General features: G+C 30.8%; 2 protein-coding genes across 2 annotated transcripts; one reads left to right on the forward strand and one right to left on the reverse strand.

Annotated features, from left to right (window-relative positions):
• Nucleotides 1–2,122: 2,122 nt before the first annotated feature.
• On the reverse strand, nt 2,123–10,534 carry LOC142547017 (vacuolar-sorting receptor 3-like). The gene is made up of 12 exons (XM_075655058.1): nt 10,043–10,534; nt 7,023–7,715; nt 6,859–6,947; nt 6,661–6,730; nt 6,507–6,590; nt 6,340–6,416; nt 6,183–6,264; nt 4,232–4,314; nt 4,066–4,132; nt 3,465–3,593; nt 3,116–3,225; nt 2,123–2,560 (listed from the first exon to the last, which is right to left on the reverse strand). Exons 1-12 carry the CDS (start codon nt 10,350–10,352, stop codon nt 2,462–2,464), a joined length of 1,893 nt encoding a protein of 630 aa, XP_075511173.1. The 5' UTR covers nt 10,353–10,534; the 3' UTR covers nt 2,123–2,461.
• A 1,000-nt stretch (nt 10,535–11,534) lies between these two features.
• On the forward strand, nt 11,535–13,345 carry LOC142547018 (F-box protein SKIP22-like). The gene has a single exon (XM_075655060.1). The coding sequence runs from the start codon at nt 11,613–11,615 to the stop codon at nt 13,146–13,148; it is 1,536 nt and encodes a 511-aa protein (XP_075511175.1). The 5' UTR covers nt 11,535–11,612; the 3' UTR covers nt 13,149–13,345.
• Nucleotides 13,346–18,726: the final 5,381 nt, after the last annotated feature.

Below are 18,726 nucleotides of genomic sequence, written 5' to 3' on the forward strand. Positions count from 1 at the left end.
TTGGAGTTATGGAAACATTTTTCCATATCCATACATGATTTCTAAATTGCATTTTTAATCCGTCATTAATTTGAAAGGCGTACCGGGGACCATGGACTCATAATTAGAAGCTCCAATAAATTAAATAAATAATTAAACTCTTTAATTAATTTATCTAATTTATTAATTCCATAATTACTCCACTAAAAATATGGAATTGCACTCTTCTTAATTATGAAATATCTTACTCTACAAAATTGAGCAGTCCATTGATATAATCATTACATATGGATTAATCCTCCATAGACAATTCGTAATTGAAGCCAGGAATTTTCCGTTTACCTCTTCAATTACTTCTTATCCTCATTTACCATTAATTCACTAGTGAGTGGTTCAATTTATAACTTAATTATAAATTAGTTGGGCCCAACACTCAGTTCTAGAATTAACAAATGAGGGAATCGTCTTTCTACTTCTCGCAAGAAGGAATGGATTCCATGTCTGCGAATTCATATTCCCAGCCATTCATTTCAAATATAAATCTAAAATGCAAGTATTAAGAATGCACAATCGCAAACTTTAAACAAGCAAATTAAGAATCATATTAAAATGAATAGGAGTTTATAATCACTTCAGGATTGAGATTTGTCCATATATGATCATCTTTGTGATTTAATTTGAATTTCATAGTAACAACGGAATTTATTATGAAATGACTAATTAAATCGGTCCAAGTCGTACATAATCACATTATATATAAATGCCCCCATCTAGATGTCCCAACATCGACGATCCGGATAAGATGATCACATTCATAATGTTCATGGGCCGCATTATTGATGCTTTAATTAAAGATTCATACTTTAATTAATTCATCACCGACTTAATTTAAGTTTATTATCCATAATTTTAATCCTCTTGTATATACAACTCTTATATACACTAAAATTATGGTTATATCTAATAAACTAGGGATTTTGCTATGATATTCATGACAATAATATTTTCATGCAAATATGCTCAATAATAAATGTCGTTTTCAAAAAATTAGCTTATTACAATGCTTTAAGGGCACTATCCCAACAGGAGCACCATCACGCAATTTTACACACAATTTTAAATATCTTTTCTCTTATTTCGAGGTTACTTCTATGTGGAGTCACAAGTAGGTATATAAAAATTCCTGCACTTGATGAACAAGTGTGAATACAACTCATTCTCAATTTTCTCAAATCTTAAAAAAATCAACAATATTTATGTTATATGTTCGATGAATGTTACATATACGGTTACACATTATTTTTGAAAGTACAAAATATATCTCAAATGTAATTTAGTGGAAAAAACTCTTTTAAAAATGCATTTAGATACCAATGATATCTTGACCCAGTGATAAGAATAAGACCTCAAGATCCTTATGGTCTTGGATTCAAGTCCCACTTACATGAATATCGGTCGAATTGACCCGTCTCACATATAAAGATTCGTGAGACTGTCTCACAAGAGACCTACTCATATAAAAATACGTGCATTTGGTTAGTTTTATAATTTCAAAAACAAGAATGAAAGAGGAACCAAACCATCAAACAAACGCAAAAAGACCTCTCTTTAGGACTGCTGCCCTTTGATTTCAATGAAATGATATCAGCGTAGAGTTACATGTACTGTGAGACCACAACATGAGCAACCAACTTGGAGATTTTAATTATCCGCATTTTCAATTCAAGTACACACTTGCCTCCTTAAAATACACTCCATAATTCATGCCAGCAGATGGGGAACACATTGCAATATATAATTACTGACCCTCTGAAAATTGTGTTAGATTTATTTAAATAGGAATATGGCTAGCCAGTATACATGTGCATATAAAATCTGAGTTACGACACAATTAAAAATAGAAATCTTGAATATCAAGAAAGCATGTAGATCCCACTTTCCTTGCAGACTAGTGGAACTGATCCATAGTATTTTCCGGTATTCTTTGAACTGAGTTTTATATATAGTTCAGCAGATCCAACTAAATTTAGTAATAATATGATTCAAAGCATAAGCTTCATCTGTGTCAGCAATTCTTGAGATCTATGCAATTTAATGCTCAAAACAACATTATCCGAATCAAAAAAATTCTCAAGCACCATCATTCCAAAAAACACACATGCTGTATATTAAAAGATATCAGACTTTGGCTCATCGATACAAATATTTGACTCTCACAACATGAAATGTGCAGTCACGACGTAGGACTAAGGGATCTCGAATAATTAAACAGGGCACAACCTGTCACATGATAAAATTTACAGAGTTATGACCTTTTCTTATACCCTAACAAGATCGTGATTTTTGGACATGTTCACTTATTATGAAACAAGTTTTACAAAACCAGATAATAATACCTTCAAAACCTCTCTAACGGGGACAAAGATCAGTCCTACGAGTCCCCACATCACCCTCGCAGTAGAATAATTGTTAGGATTCTGTTTCAAGCACGATTGTCGTTAACATGATTAGGAACTTCGTTTTGGCTGTCTAGAGGCATGTATTGCGCCATTATAGCCCTGATCTCCGAGTCCATATACATCTGAAAATGAAAAAAGGCAAAAGATGAGCTGATAAAAAAATGACTGGAGTTACAATTCCAATTAACAAAACCACCATCAATAGTGTCTGATGTTACAGAAATATTAAATTGAAAAGCAAGGGAATCCTGCACTGAGTGTAACTTCTGTCCTTCCACAGGAACCGTCGAAATGCAACAAAACTAAAAACAGAAGCACTTGAAAATTTGTCCATGCTCTGAAAACATTGAAAAATGAACTCAAAACAATCTTATTTAAGAATTAACATGGTGAAAGATATTTTCTTTGAATTATCAAATATGAAAATTTTAAAAACATAAATCATTTTCGAAGTTGATGTCAGACAGAAAGCAATTATTCCTCTAACATGTCATTCCTTCAACCATTCATCTTGTTTCAGCTTCTTCCCAAAAAGCCTATGTGCTATCTATATAACATGTTCGGAGTCTAGATGTCAAAATAAGGAAGGCCAGATTATTATAGAAAGAGATTTCAACTTTTGAGGTCAAATGGCTAAACTAGCAATTTAATTGAACATTGATGCATAGAAAACTCACCCTCAACCTATACTTGTAAATGAGATACGCCCCACCAGCAGCCATAGCCAATACAATCATAGTGATCCAAACAGCTGTCCAAGAAGACTTCACTTCTGTAGCCCTCTTACCTGCACAAGAAACAGAATAATAAAATATGAGCCTCAGACATGCACCATAGATACTGTAGAAGCGAGTGTCTACTGCTACACAAAATGACATAACATCATACAAGTCATATTTTAAAATGTACAGTAATCTAAACATTTTGTTTCAACCTAGTCCGCATAAAAAGCCACGCATCATAGCAAGGACAATTGGTACTTTCCTACGTACACACAGAGGGTGATGTATGTGTAAATGAACTCACTTATGCATGTATCATGGTCCCTGATATACAATAGATCCCCACTACAGGAACATTCGTAACTGCCCCACAAGTTCTTGCAGCTGCATTCTGGGCATTGACATGCTTTCTTTTCTTTACATTCATCAACATCTGTTTGTTATAAGAAAATTCAACGTGGAAGAGGTTAAACCAAGAGAATATGCTGGAAATAGACGCTAATTCAAAGTTTCAGAAATATAATTGACAATAAATGACAGGGAACTTATTGCCGGCTTGAAAGACGTATTCCTTACAATTTCAGGAAAACAAAATTCTAAAATTTATTTTTGCATAATATAATTCCACAATGTCCTTACCAAAATGTAATATATATTCCAAAAATATCGAGTGAAGACAGGTCCAGTGTTCATGCTAGAAAATGGTCTGCATGGCTTAGTATATGCATATTAGTATTAGGCAACAGAGAGTCGTGTCACTTTAAAAAGGAACAACATTGTACTAATATCCGTGTTGCATTGCGGTTTAGATTAATGAAAAACAGTGGATTGAAATGTACTCAAACAAGGATCTTATCAAGTAACAAATATAGGGTCATTAGTACGTGATATGAAAAAATCCTTACCCCCACATGTTTTAACGCCATCACCTTCAAATCCTGGAGGACACACGCATTTTCCCTCCTCATTATCCTACATATATAATACAGGGATTCTCCTATGAATCAATTTTTATCCCGTAAAAAATAGTAACAAAAATAAATATAATTAGAAAATTAAAAAAATACAAACCAAACAAGCAGAGAAAGTAACTCCATTTCTGGTTTCGTGCCAACAGCCTCCATTACTAATTTTGCACCGCCCAGGCCCACTTGCTGCATGGTGAAAATAGAACATAAGACAGTTTCATTGCAACGCTTTGAGATACTCATACAAGAAAGGAACAAATCAAGAATCAGAATCTTTTGGAATGGTCACAAATATGAGTCAGACCCTCAACCATCCAGACTCAAGGATAATGTTGTGTGCAATCAGAGGTGGCCTGAAAATAAGGCTCTTGGTTTGAATACTTATTTTTTGTCTCCATAAATTTCATACTTTGGCTATAAACTGAACTCATTTTATGGACGAATTCATCAATGAAGATAATTATTTTCTCCAACTCCTTCTCACATGATAGATTGATCTCTAAGAATAGAGAAAAAAAGCTGTATAAACACTGGGACGTGACAGCACTATCCAACTTCAGTTGCCACCTAGCCTCCTTGGTTTAGGTTCTATAATTCCATTGGTGAGCTAATTTTATCTTTATTTTTTAAAAGAGAACTTGAATCGCAAGCCAAGATAGAGCAATACCACTTTACTCTTGTATGCCCCATATTTTTTGTTCCTCTTTTTTTTCCTCTAATTTACCTTACACATACAAAACAACCAGCATAAAGCATCCATCTACAATCTGGAAGAATGATCACAAATAGATAAGCACCACATAGCTCCGATTTGTGGTGGAGAGTGGCATAACATGGAGCAACTCAGCCTTTTAAAACTATTTAACCTCATATCATCTTTGGGTGCCAAATTTTGTAGGGCAAACAATGGTGAAGATATACAGAGCAACCAAAATTCTGTGAAGCGATTACATGAAGTTGAGGATAAGGCGAGTGTGAATGAAATGTGCATTATTGATGGAATAATTGCATCACATAAAAAACTATAACATGAGCTTCATAATGTCCAAACTGCTTGAAATGCTTAAGCTAGAGAGGAGAGACAAATATAAGTTACACCTTCAATTAAGGGATTGTGACTCAAAAGATTATGACACCGAAATTAAATATCTTGTTTCTTAAAATTAGGGACTACATTTATTTTCCAGTCCTTCGATGAAGCCTGTGTTCCAGTGGAATTATTTTTTAATATAACTTGTAAGTATTTTATGGATGAATTAATATATGAAGAGGATTATTTTATTCAACTTTTTTCTAACAGAAATACATACATACAAAACAGGAGTGCACACAAGTAAACAATCAAGTAACTCTGCTAAAAATGAGAAAATAATTGGGAGAGATATGAGGAAGCAAGAACTGTTATTCTCGTGAGCGGCAATCAAATGACTCAATTTGTGTTATATGGTGTCACTTAAGGTTTATTTGAATATAACATAATTCTAATATGAGAAACACTGTCGGCTAAATAAAAGTATATATTAATGTCAACTCAGACGGGTCAATATATTTCTCTTTTGGTTCACTGTAATTCCAAAAAAAAGCACAAAAATAGTGGAATCATAAATTATATGATTTATGGGCTTCTAGATGCCCGGATATTTTTCAACTTTATTTCCACTTTATTTTTAGTTTTCAGCTGGAAAGAGCACAGGAGTGGGTTCTCAAGGCATTTCCATCAAAATTTTCTGTTGTTTGGACACTATTCCTCCGATTTGAGTCACAAAGAAGTAACAAGACAAGTGGAGAAAATATTGACGATGAAATCTCCAAGGTGGATGTGGACAGAATAAATTTCTTATTGTGCAAAATGACTCGTGTTTAACATACATTCTAATTAATGTTTTATTAATGTGAATCTATATTAGAAGCAAAAAGTCATTCTGTGGCAAAGTAAAGCATAATTTGTTGCTAAAAGTACTTCCAACAACTAATTCTTGCAGAAAGCACTTTCTCATAAAATTATATAACTAACCACATCCAAGAAAAAGAACAAATTGCATTCACTTACATACCAATACAAGAACTGTAACCATCTCCCTTAAACTGCACACCATTAACTACGGGGCATTCACACACTCTTCCTCGAAATGTGTCCTGAATATGCAAAAAATAATCATAACAAAATGCCATAACACTCTTTTTTATTAGTTTAGCAACTGAAAAAAGTACCTTGCAAGCTGTAATGTTAGCTGTCTTGTCTAGCCAGCAGCCTCCATTATTATCCAAGCACTCGTTTGTTTCTACATCTGTAGTTAACAGAGCATAAGCTCCAACTTTATTATAAAACCAATTAATCTAAAGACGTTAAAATTTTCCTTCAAGCGGAGATTACTTACCACCACTCAGACAAACAGCTGGCTCTGTCGTTTCCTCATAACCTGAACAGAGAGCCTTCAAAACAGAGCCTTTTTCCAATTTCCCTGAAAAGAAACCATATAAGAAAAGATAATAATTTTACTCCTGAAAGGAAACATACTATTACAGTCTAACCTCGATATTGTCGATTATTAACAACAAGTGTAGGCAATATGGTCACATCCCCTCGCGATCCTTTTCCAATCTATAAGTACATATTTCAGTTCTCAGGCAATGAATGATATTCATAAAACAATATGAAATAAACACATATTGCAGCAATATGATGAAAAGCAGAAGATGATTTCGAAGAAGTTGGTCACAAAAACTCACTTGTGCATCCTGTTCTAACTTAAGAACTGGATTGTCTGAATCAGCCTCAGGATCACCCATACACATTTCAATTTTTTTCAGATCAAGACCTGAAGGGATAAAAACATTATGTTGATATTCAGTAATTTAGATGGTAATTTAATGTGAGAAATGAAAAAACTTACCTAAAGATTTTACGACACTGTCTGCACATTCTTTGTTGTACTTCTTCTCTTTCATGGGGCATCTAATTTGAAAGTCAGTAACATAGTCCCACCATATCCATGGCTTATTGGTCTCATTGGTCATTTTGAACACGCAAAGCTGTCTCAAATTTTCAAGAACCACATCTCTTCCTTCATAGCCCGTGCTAAAATCCTGTTCAGGGTCCGGAGCACAATACCTTCCATGGTTGATGCATTGAGACTTGCACTGTTTGCTAATGGTAAATGCCTGTGGGCAATACCAAGTTATATAATGTGGTGTAAATTGAGTATAACCGCCTTTCTCAAGAATTTGAGCTGCTCCCTTAAAATCTTTTACAAACTCCATCAACATATCACACTTAACGCCACATTCGTCATTGCTATTAGTCCACAGTTCGTATTCCACACGATCATCTGGATGTGGAACAGCTTCCCTCCAGTCAAGATTCACATTCACCATATCTCCACCACTGATTGCTTTCTTCAATTTTTCTCCAAAACTTTTGTCTATCAGTGCTGATGGAATTGTTATGTTCTTAATATAATTTGCCGACGAACCATCCTCTTCAGGTGAGTCCATAGTTATTAATGCTTCCTCAATGTCATCAGCCACTAAAACTGCAGCTGCCCCAGCATTTTGGGCATTCCAAACTTTTAAAGCAAAAAAGCAATCTGCAAGCCAAGAAAAAAGATTCGTAAACTTATGTCTTCATAAAGCACGTGCAATTGTACCTAGCAAAATATCTTAAGAGAATAAACTTAATCATAATTCCTTAAGCAATGCCATTAAAATGGTAGGCAACATTTCCAAGCATTACTTAGTAACAGGAAAGGTGAAATTGTGGAAAAATTGAACACCCTAAACTATTGTAAACCAGGACACAGTGGCTTACTCTAGAAAAACCAAACCGAATTAAAAATTGGATAATTTGGTCGGCAACCGAACACACCAAAATTTCAGAAAATAATTACAAAATTGATTTTTATTATTAAAAACAAAGGGTAATATTCCAATTCTGTGGCCCCACAAATTTTATAAAAATTTCTGATCTTCTAATTCCATGGCCCAAGTCAAATTTTGTGATCTTCAATATCTATGGCCCAAGAAATTTGTATTTGAAAATTTTGATAAATTGAATTTTATTTTAAAAAATCGGTTTATTCAGTATAAGCAATTTTTTTATAAAATAACCAAAATCGAACAGAATAAATCAATTTAATCGATTTTTTTAAATGAAAATTGTTCTGAATTAACCGTACAAAATTTCTGAACCAGATCAGTAGGGCCGGTTATTTCGGTTTAACCAAAATTTTGCTCACGGCAATGCTTATGTCAAAGAGTTTTATGAAACATATGACCAAGACTATTGAGAGAATTTTGCACCTATTGCTAAACAAAATAAATTAAATGTTCTACAAATCATAGAGAGTAAATATGTAATATATTTATCTCTAATATGATGTGAAAAACATATCCGTGGGCAAGAAAGTATGAAGATTTCGAAAATCTGTGAATCGACTGAAACAACTCACAAGGGCTTGATAAATTCACGTAGCAACCCAAGAACACGGGGATACTTTCGCTAGAACAATTTATATTCTTTCTCAAAAGTATTCTAGTAACAGTAAATAATAATATTTAATGTATAAACGCTATTAGAGAAAATCTTGAACACAATAAGATTTTGAAAAGTTATTTTCTTTATGAACTAAACCCAAGAAGTCAGGAGTTCTCTGGCATTCTTTGTGAATAGAATTGGCTATAAGTAGCTCTATTATCCATTTCCTAGTGTGAATGTATCATCATATATTTGCTGAAAGAGACCAGGATTTTGGGGTGCATCACTGGCGGAGTAGTGAAGCCCAACATACACAAAGCTGAATGATGACCAGCTTAGTTTTTACTTAAGAAAAAAAGCTGACGTTTATATGAGTATAGAATTTGCAAGTTTTATTTGACAGACTCTTACACAGGGTCAACTTGGTGACATGGAGTGGCAAGACCAAGTCATCCGTTGCAAAGTGGCTGTAGAGGCTAAGTTTCTGTGCAGTTGCTCCAGGGGGAGATCCGGTTAAAAAGACTCTTGGAAAAATTAAAAACTGTTCGGAAAATGCTTATGAGTTATGACCTTGTTTTGCCACGATAAGGCACCAGTAAGTACTGCTCAGAATCCAATTCACCAAGACAGTAAAAACACTTGGAAAACAACAAACATTTCGTTAAGAAGAAGTCGGAGAACGGCAACATTTGCGTTACTTAGTTTCCATCCTAACGTCAACTGATTAACATTCTTACAAAGAACTTACTCAAAAGATCTTTGAAGTGCTATATAAGGCAAGTAGATAATGATCCACTCTATACACATGCTTGAGGAAGAGTATTTGAAACCACATTTGTAGATTACCCATGAAATAAGAGACAAAATAATAATCTTTTCATGTTCATGGTTTGATAAGATATACTTCGTAAAATATTCCTCAACTCCATAAATCAAACAAACCAAATGATAATTAAAAAATAATAATAATTCCCCCAAACCAGACAATTATTTTGCCCGAATAGAGAAAGTTTCTAAAATATATAGGGATAAGCAAATCAAAATAACCTAGCCAGATAGAAGATTATTTATCTAATCTATCCAATGAAAAAAGGAAAATTTATCAGAATTACCAAAAGGATGTCTTCTCGAATAAAATAAATAGTTATCCTAAAAAGACAAGAGCATTCTCAAATTCAACCTCAAACCAGCAAACTAACGAAAATGGACTAAAGGACATGCACAAAAAAATAACGATATACACCTCAAACAAGAAGCTCAATCACTGAATGACTGAATACTTCTTTTAAGTAAAAATTACCCACATCATAAACTGAAACAAAGAAATAACCAAGATGATAGAAATGATATCTCTAGATATTACAAAAGAAATTTCGGATCAAAGTAACCAACAACTGTAAAACGGAACCAAAAATTTTCAACAAATAAAAGAACAGATACCTCCACGATCAACAAGAACAAAATTCGGTAGAGCCCCAGGCTTGGTCTTGAAAGAAACCCCAAAATCATCAAAATTTTTACAGCCTTTCTTGTTATCTTTTGGGTGCACCACAGTTCCTGCCATACTTCCCCCATACTGTGGAATCCCAAAGTTTCCAATAGCACTGTCTTGAGTCCCCTTTATGCTATCCGGTGACGTTACCCTCAAGCTGTTCTTCTCCACAACAAACCGACCCATCACTGATTCTGCGAAAGCCAGCAGGAAAAACCCCAGCAAGATTACAGAGCTTGGAATCTTAAAACAATCCATTCGCTCGAACAGAATCAAGAAGAAGGAAGTTTCAGGCTTTTGCAATCGCTGCTTAGCTATGTCTTGGGTATCCTATTTTTCATGGGAGTTCTAACAATGGGGCAGTGCCGGGGAACACGCTCAAACAATGTGTTTTCTGTGCGGAGAGAGAGTGGGTTGACAGGGAAGGAAGTCGGATTTATAGCAAAGATAACTTTCTTCTTTGAATATTGAGAATAATAATATAATATATTCAATCAACAAAATACAAAATAATAATAATAATAATTGGCTGAATATAAATAAATTAAAGAATAAATCAAGATTTTTTTATTTTTACTTGAAATTATTATCGAGAATTGAGGATCGAATTTGAGGCATTTACAGTAGAATCAACCAATACAACATCATCCTTAGTTTAAAATATACTTGATTTGTAATGGATATGGTTCTTGAAAATTTTGAAATTACGAGATACTTGTAAATAAATTTAGATAGATCGACTGTTCGACAATGACAAAAGATTTATGTATTCGAGTGGCTTTGAGTTGGTTTAAAGATCTAAACTTCTCGAATGTTTTGGTTGAATCAGATTCATTTATGGTTATAGATGTTCTTAACAATCTGATGGATGATGTTTCTTACTTTTGTTTGATTTTTGAAGATCGTAGAGTATTAGCGTTTGAAATACAATCTTGTGTTTTTATTTTTGTTCGTAAATCAGCGAATCATATAGCTCATATTATGACTAAAGCGACCGATTTTGTGAAAGCATTATTATATTTCAATTTTCGTTGATTTTTGATATTATTTTTATTCTGAGTTAGTAATGAATTTATCATTTCAATTTTAACAAAAGTATTGGAAATATGGAATTACGAAATCATAGTTTTGATTACTACAGAGCTAGTAGAAGTTTATTCTATAAACGTCTATATGACTAACTAGTAGTTTCTTGATCCATCTTTAGAAAGCTAAAGGCGATAGATTGAAAAAAATTATCAGAATATTATTACAAGGTAAAATAGATAATTAAAATGAAATTTGGTGATTTTTTAGTAATATATAATTTTTTATTTTAATTTCATTTTTCCTACATTCAATTTTTTAAAAAATATGCTACTTTTATCTTTAGAATCAAATTAAATTTAGAAAATGTTTTTTTTTTGTGTTTTAGCAATTTCACCCGTAAATTTTTGGATAAATGTAGACTTTCCCAAACCGACTTTAACGATCTCAATTTCCTGCTCGTCAAGTTTCAGATTCTTGAAGCTGCAAACCATGAAACTCAGGCTCAGATCAATTGATTCCAAAGAAACCCTAAAAGTCGAAGCCCCGAATGCATGTACCCTTCGCCAACTCAAGCAGATTCTTTCTCAAAACCTCCCGAATTCCCCCTCTCCCGCTTCGATTCGCCTCTCCCTGAATAGAAAAGACGAGCTTCGGTCCGCTTCGCCGGGTGCCGAAGACTCTCTCCAGGTTTTAGGGGTCGCGGCTGGTGATCTTATATTCTTTACTCTCAACCCTGATTCAGTGCAGAACTATTCCCCTGTTTCGGAGCAAGAAGTTGGTAATGATTCGAACCCCGAAAATATTCATCCCTCCCTGGAATCTGAAGCTTCTCAAGATTTGAATGCCGGTGATAGCCTCAGCGAACCCAAGATTTCGGAGTCTGATGGGTTGAATAGGAAAACACCAGATACGGCAACCCAGTTGGAGGAATCTGCGGGGGGTTACATGGAGTTAGATGATGGTTGTGATGACAATTACAATGTTAGTGATGGCTTTTCAGCAGACGCGGTCGAGGATTCATTTTCTGTAACTGGGTATTTGAGGAAAGTATTCACGGACGAGTTGAACGATGATTGTGGACGTGATCACAGGTTGATTTTAGTGGCAATTCATGCGGTATTTTCAGAATCTGGTTTTGTGGGATTTGATCGAAATTCAAATAAGCAAATTGATAATTTTCAGTTTAAGAATAATTGGCCTTCAGATGGTTTTATGCCGTCTGTGTCATACACTTTGCCAGACATTGTTGCCCGGGGTGGTGGAATTGACAACATTTTCTTGAAATTTCACAGCTTAGGGAAGTTCATGACTGTTTATGGATCGTTAGAGAATGAATCAAGGGGACACAGTACGCACTTTTTGAAATTGAATGAGGATGAACTAGTGCCACTTTTGAATGTTGTCTGGGCGAATTGTGATTTGACCAAAAGTATTGAAGGATTCGATGGAGGTGTTTCGAGTACATCACCTGAGAAAGAGTTGTTTAAGTTTTGGAGAGAAGTGAAAGATAATCTTGTATTCCCATTGTTGATCGGTTTATGTGAGAAAAATGGTTTAAAACTACCTCCTTGCTTTACAAGACTGCCTACTGATCTAAAAATGAAAATCCTGGAGTTGCTGCCTGGTGTTGATGTAGCTAAGACAAGCTGTGTGTGCTCGGAACTGCGAGATTTGGCGTCAAGCAATGACTTGTGGAAGTCAAAGTTTAATGAACAATTTCCAAATGAGAGAACCGAGGGTCAGGGATATGCTAGTTGGAAAAAGGCGTTTGCCGTGGCTTGGGAGAAGGAGAAGCGCAGGAATGTTGAGGAAAGGAGGGGGATCAGAGCAGCAGTTAGGAGCACAAGGCATCCAAACCCATTCTTTGTCCCTCAGGTACCTCGTATGATAGGCGGTCCACACGATATTTGGCCCGTCCTTGGGGCTGGTACCCGTACTGGGCCCCGTGATCGAGTCAATCCTCGAATTCGGAATTTTTCTCCACCATGTAGACTTGGAGGGCAAAACAACAGGGGACTTATCTGAAGTTAGAAGGTGGTTTAATGGCCTTTAGTTTAGCTTTTATGCTGGTAGTAAACCATACTTGTTGAAAGCAAATAACTCGTGTCTATGATAAACATACATATTAACATTCTAGCATATTACTGTTGGTGTGTGAGTCTTGACCTTGCGCCTTAGTATGGATTCTCATATAATAAGCCACAAGTGACTGAGTTTTTTTGAATCTTAGTGGGATATATTCAATTCAGAGTTTTGATAATTTTTAATGACCTTTTCAAATCCATACTCTATTTCTAGCATCATATCGTAGATTAAAGTTGGCTACTTTAAATAAAATTAGTACATGGGGAAAGTATTTAGTTGAATTTTCTTAGAAAAGACAATCGTTGAAACAAATATAGTATACTTTAATTTCGATATTTTGAATATATGTACAAGAATTTAAAATATATATTTGGCTTGGATCAATGAAGCATCAGTATAGTAAATATTTTGTAAAATCAGAATATCAAGCGAGGTGTAAATTATCAAAAAGAGTAACTTATGGGAATATTTGGATGGAAGAAATGTTGCCTTTTGATTTACAAATTCATCATATTCATGGTGATGTTTGGTGCTGGAAAATCAAAGGGTTGAAAGAGGATCAAGAATCTTTATTTTGAAAGATTTTGGATGCACAATATTAGTATTTTGAAATACAAAAATTAAAATTAGACAAATAAAAAAAACATATATGTTGGAATTATTTAAACTAGAAAGCGGAAAAATAAGAAATTGAAAAAAAAAATCATGAAGTTTTACTAACTACTCAAGTCATTAATAAATTCCCGGGTTCGTACTTGGATTGACTTTTTCATTGATCTCTACATACTACACTATTATACTATATTATTATATATAATAACAGTCTATCGGCCTAATTATAAAGAAAATTTATAATTATAATCCGAAGTTCATAATTTAAAAAAAGTGGTGACATTATTATCTATAATAATTCTATATTATTATATAATACAAGAACGACATTAATCATATGTGATAACCAAGTATTTTACATTTGCCTAAAAAAAAGTTTATTTTATTAACAATTCATTATTTTTATCTGTGTTTTTGAATTTTTAAATAATTATATAACCTCTAACATAAAAAAAAAAAAAAAACTATTAAAAAATAATGTGAATTTTATTTTTAAATAATAATATAATATCTAAAAATCACATAAATATTATTTAACATAAAACAAAATTAAAGTGTGCACACGGCGAATTCTAGTCACTATTAAATTTTAAATGTGATAATCATTCAACCCCAATTGTTATCTATGTAAAGTTTTTCAATAATTCTATGTAATAATAATTTAAACATTTCAGCAGATTTTTAAAAAATTGTATTTTTAAATATGAATATATTACACAAAAGTTGGGTAATGTTATCCTAATAACATAAGAAACAAATCAAAGATTTACTCCAAAAGTTTAGGAAAGTTATTTATTTCTTCAAACTAGAAAAGTGCACGTGAGTTGCACGTGAACAACTAAACTGCTGAAATATATGAATAAAATTTTGATAATATTTAAATGAATTAAAATAAGGATAGTAGTATTTATCAATTGAAATAAATCAAACCACAAAAATTAAAAATCATGATCATAGACGGTATATGAATCAGAAAAGTTGTCTTATCCAAATGGCACATTTTTCAATATGCTTCTTGGTTGATTTTGACAACTCAACAACTCTTTGTCGTAGTTTTTATAATATGCGTATAACTATTTTGGTATACTCAACAAGTATATGATCATCTTTAACTTATTATGTTATTTAGAATCCTCATCGAAGATTTGACATGCTTGTAGTTTGCTTCTCTATCACGACATTTTTTCAGTTTTCTACATTATTTTTATCCGGTAATCTTATATTTCGACTATTTATTATTATTTTTTGAATGATTTTTCAGTTTATGACAATCATCAACTCTAACTCCTAAGAAAAAATTCTTTTAGTCGTGATAGATTTTCACTTGTGAGTAAAAATATGTATAACCTATATATCCTTCAACAACAGAATCAATGAATGATGTTGTAATTTCTTCAAACATCGTGATATTTGTAATATCAATTTTATATATTTAATATCAATATTATTAACATATAGGTATAAGGTTAATAAATTAGAACTGTTTATATATAGCTATTCGGTTAATATATCTACTCAAATTACTATATTAGAACTATTTCTTCGTTTAATTTGACGCAATTCAGGAAAGTCATCTCATTAGTTATTTTTTTAGAAGCTTTGGAACGATGATTGTGTTCATCATATCATGGGGATAATATAGTTTCATTCTCATTTATTGTGTCCTAGAACATAATATTATATTATTCATTGAAACAAAACAAATGTTCTTCTATCGAGTTTACATTTTGTTTATAATATTTTATATCTTGTGGAACGACATACAAAATTAATTATTGTATTTTAAAATTTTTGAGAGGAGACATGAATAACATAATTAAGATGCAAATGAGATAATAAATATCATTCAAATATATATAAAAGTATTTGTTTTATTCAATATCTCGTCTAATAATACAACTGTTTAGATTTCATAAGCATTTTATGATAGTCAAGATTAATTTGATGAAATGTTGTAGAATTTTATTTGCATTTCACTATTTGGCTAAGTGAATGTATTTGGCGAGAAGTTTTTAATACTACCATTTTATATCTTATGAATTAGCTGATTAGTCACTTTGACTAAAAAAACGACAAAAACAACCTCTTAACCACCTCGGAATATATCGAGATGATATTGGATAAAATAAAGTGCAATTGGCTCAATGTCTCAATTTACTAAAAATTCACAAAATTGATCTATTGTGTCCACAAAGCTTTAGAATTATTTTCATACTATTATAAATAGAATGAGAATTGTGTACACTTTGTTTTTCATGTGTTTCTTTTTCTGGATGAAGAGTTTTTTCTTTTTGCAAACGATTTTATTTTCTTAGAAATATTGATATTTTATATGACATTCATACAACATAATCAACACAAATGACATATAACAATAAAACATGTTAACTCTAGGGTAAAAAACTCATCTCATTGCAAGAACACTAAATGACAAATGAATCATATTATTTAGTAATATTTATTTAGCAGCATATATAAAAAATTGACCAAATGGCTTAAAAATAGTGTTTGAAATCAGTTACATACAAACATTTCTCTCAATCACGTATCTCAATTGACACATAAAGAGTCTGAAAATATCTCTATTCTAAATGAGAGAAAGAATTTTTATATGAACTTAATATTTATTAATAATTTATTTTTATTCAATCCGTCTCATCTCCCTTCGTCTTCCATTATTATCTATCATTAATATGATAGAGATTTTCATAAATTTGACTGCAATGTATAAATTTAAAAAATTAAAATTAAATTAAAATAATAATTATTTTGATTGAGTTAAGTACACTATTAATGATCATTTTATATTAATATAAAAAATGACTTAAATAACATCATGAATATGATGAATATTGTAAAACAAAAAATTGATAAAATAGTAAGCTCACAATTGAAAATCATATATTTAATAGATATTATTAATAGATAATATATTATTTAAGGATATTTTTTTAGCATCATATATCAAAATTGATTAAATACTTAAATATTTGTATTTGTATTGAAATCACTTACATACAAACTTTTTCTCTCAATTATGTATCTATGTTGATACATAAGTAGTTTAAAAATATATCTATTTTAAATGAGAAAAATATGTTTTATATGATTTTAATTTTATTAATAATTTAATTTTATTCAACCTCACTCATCTACATTCGTCTTCCCATTATTACCTTAATATTCGGAATATTAACAAATTTTTAATTTATAACATTATTATAGTAGTTTTCTATGAATTTGATGTCAATGAATAATTAAAGTTTATTATTGTACTTTTCTATGAATTTGATGTCAATATATAATTAAACTAATTAAATTTAAATTTAAAAGTAAAATTGAAATAATAAATACCTTAACTAAGTACTCTATTAATAATCATATTAAACTAACGTAGAAAATAATTTAAAGAACCTCATGAACATGACAAATTATAAAACAAACAAAATGGTAAAATAATAATCCTATTAAACTAACGTAGAAAATAATTTAAAGAACATCATGAACATGACAATTTATAAAACAAATAAAATAGTAAAATAGTAAGTTTACAAATGAAAATCATATATTTATAAAAGTAAAATAGATGTAATATTATTATTTTTTTAAATATGTAAATTAAATTAAATTTAAAAGTAAAATCAAATTAATAATTATATTGATTGAATTAAGTAGACTATTAATTATCATATTAAATTAACATAGAAAATTACTTAAAGAAGATCATAAACATAACAAATTGTAAATAAATGAAAGGGTAAAATAGTAAGCTCACAATTCAAACGCATATATTTATAATAGTATTAGATTATTATAGTAGTTTTCTATGAATTTGATGTCAATGAATAATAAAAGTTTATTATAGTACTTTTCTATGAATTTGATGTCAATGTATAATTAAACTAATTAAATTTAAAAGTAAAATTGAAATAATAAATACCTTAACTAAGTACTCTATTAATAATCATATTAAACTAACGTAAAAAATAATTTAAAGAACCTCATGAACATGACAGATTATAAAACAAACAAAATGATAAAATAATAATCCTATTAAACTAACGTAGAAAATAATTTAAAGAACATCATGAACATGACAATTTATAAAACAAATAAAATGGTAAAATAGTAAGTTTACAAATGAAAATCATATATTTATAAAATTAAAATAGATGTAATGTTATTATTTTTTTAAATATGTAAATTAAATTAAATTTAAAAGTAAAATCAAATTAATAATTATATTGATTGAATTAAGTAGACTATTAATTATCATATTAAATTAACATAGAAAATTACTTAAAGAAGCTCATAAACATAACAAATTGTAAATAAATGAAAGGGTAAAATAGTAAGCTCACAATTCAAACACATATATTTATAATAGTATTAGATTATTATAGTAGTTTTCTATGAATTTGATGTCAATGAATAATAAAAGTTTATTATAGTATTTTTCTATGAATTTGATGTCAATGTATAATTAAAGTAATTAAATTTAAATTTAAAAGTAAAATTGAAATAATAAATACCTTAACTAAGTACTATATTAATAATCATATTAAACTAACGTAAAAAATAATTTAAAGAACCTCATGAACATGACAGATTATAAAACAAACAAAATGGTAAAATAATAATCCTATTAAACTAACGTAGAAAATAATTTAAAGAACATCATGAACATGACAATTTATAAAACAAATAAAATGGTAAAATAGTAAGTTTACAAATGAAAATCATATATTTATAAAATTAAAATAGATGTAATATTATTATTTTTTTAAATATGTAAATTAAATTAAATTTAAAAGTAAAATCAAATTAATAATTATATTGATTGAATTAAGTAGACTATTAATTATCATATTAAATTAACATAGAAAATTACTTAAAGAAGCTCATA

Source organism: Primulina tabacum, chromosome 5 (genome assembly GCF_025594145.1).
Source record: "Primulina tabacum isolate GXHZ01 chromosome 5, ASM2559414v2, whole genome shotgun sequence".
In the NCBI taxonomy this organism is placed as follows: domain Eukaryota; kingdom Viridiplantae; phylum Streptophyta; class Magnoliopsida; order Lamiales; family Gesneriaceae; genus Primulina; species Primulina tabacum.

Coding starts and splice junctions, on each gene's coding strand:
- LOC142547017 (XM_075655058.1), bottom strand. CDS start 10,352: ATGGATTGTTTTAAGATTCCAAGCTCTGTAATCTTGCTGGGGTTTTTC. Junction 4,133..4,231: donor TTACTTTCTCTGCTTGTTTG/GTTTGTATTTTT, acceptor TTATATATGTAG/GATAATGAGGAGGGAAAATG. Junction 3,594..4,065: donor TGGCGTTAAAACATGTGGGG/GTAAGGATTTTT, acceptor TATAACAAACAG/ATGTTGATGAATGTAAAGAA.
- LOC142547018 (XM_075655060.1), top strand. CDS start 11,613: ATGAAACTCAGGCTCAGATCAATTGATTCCAAAGAAACCCTAAAAGTC.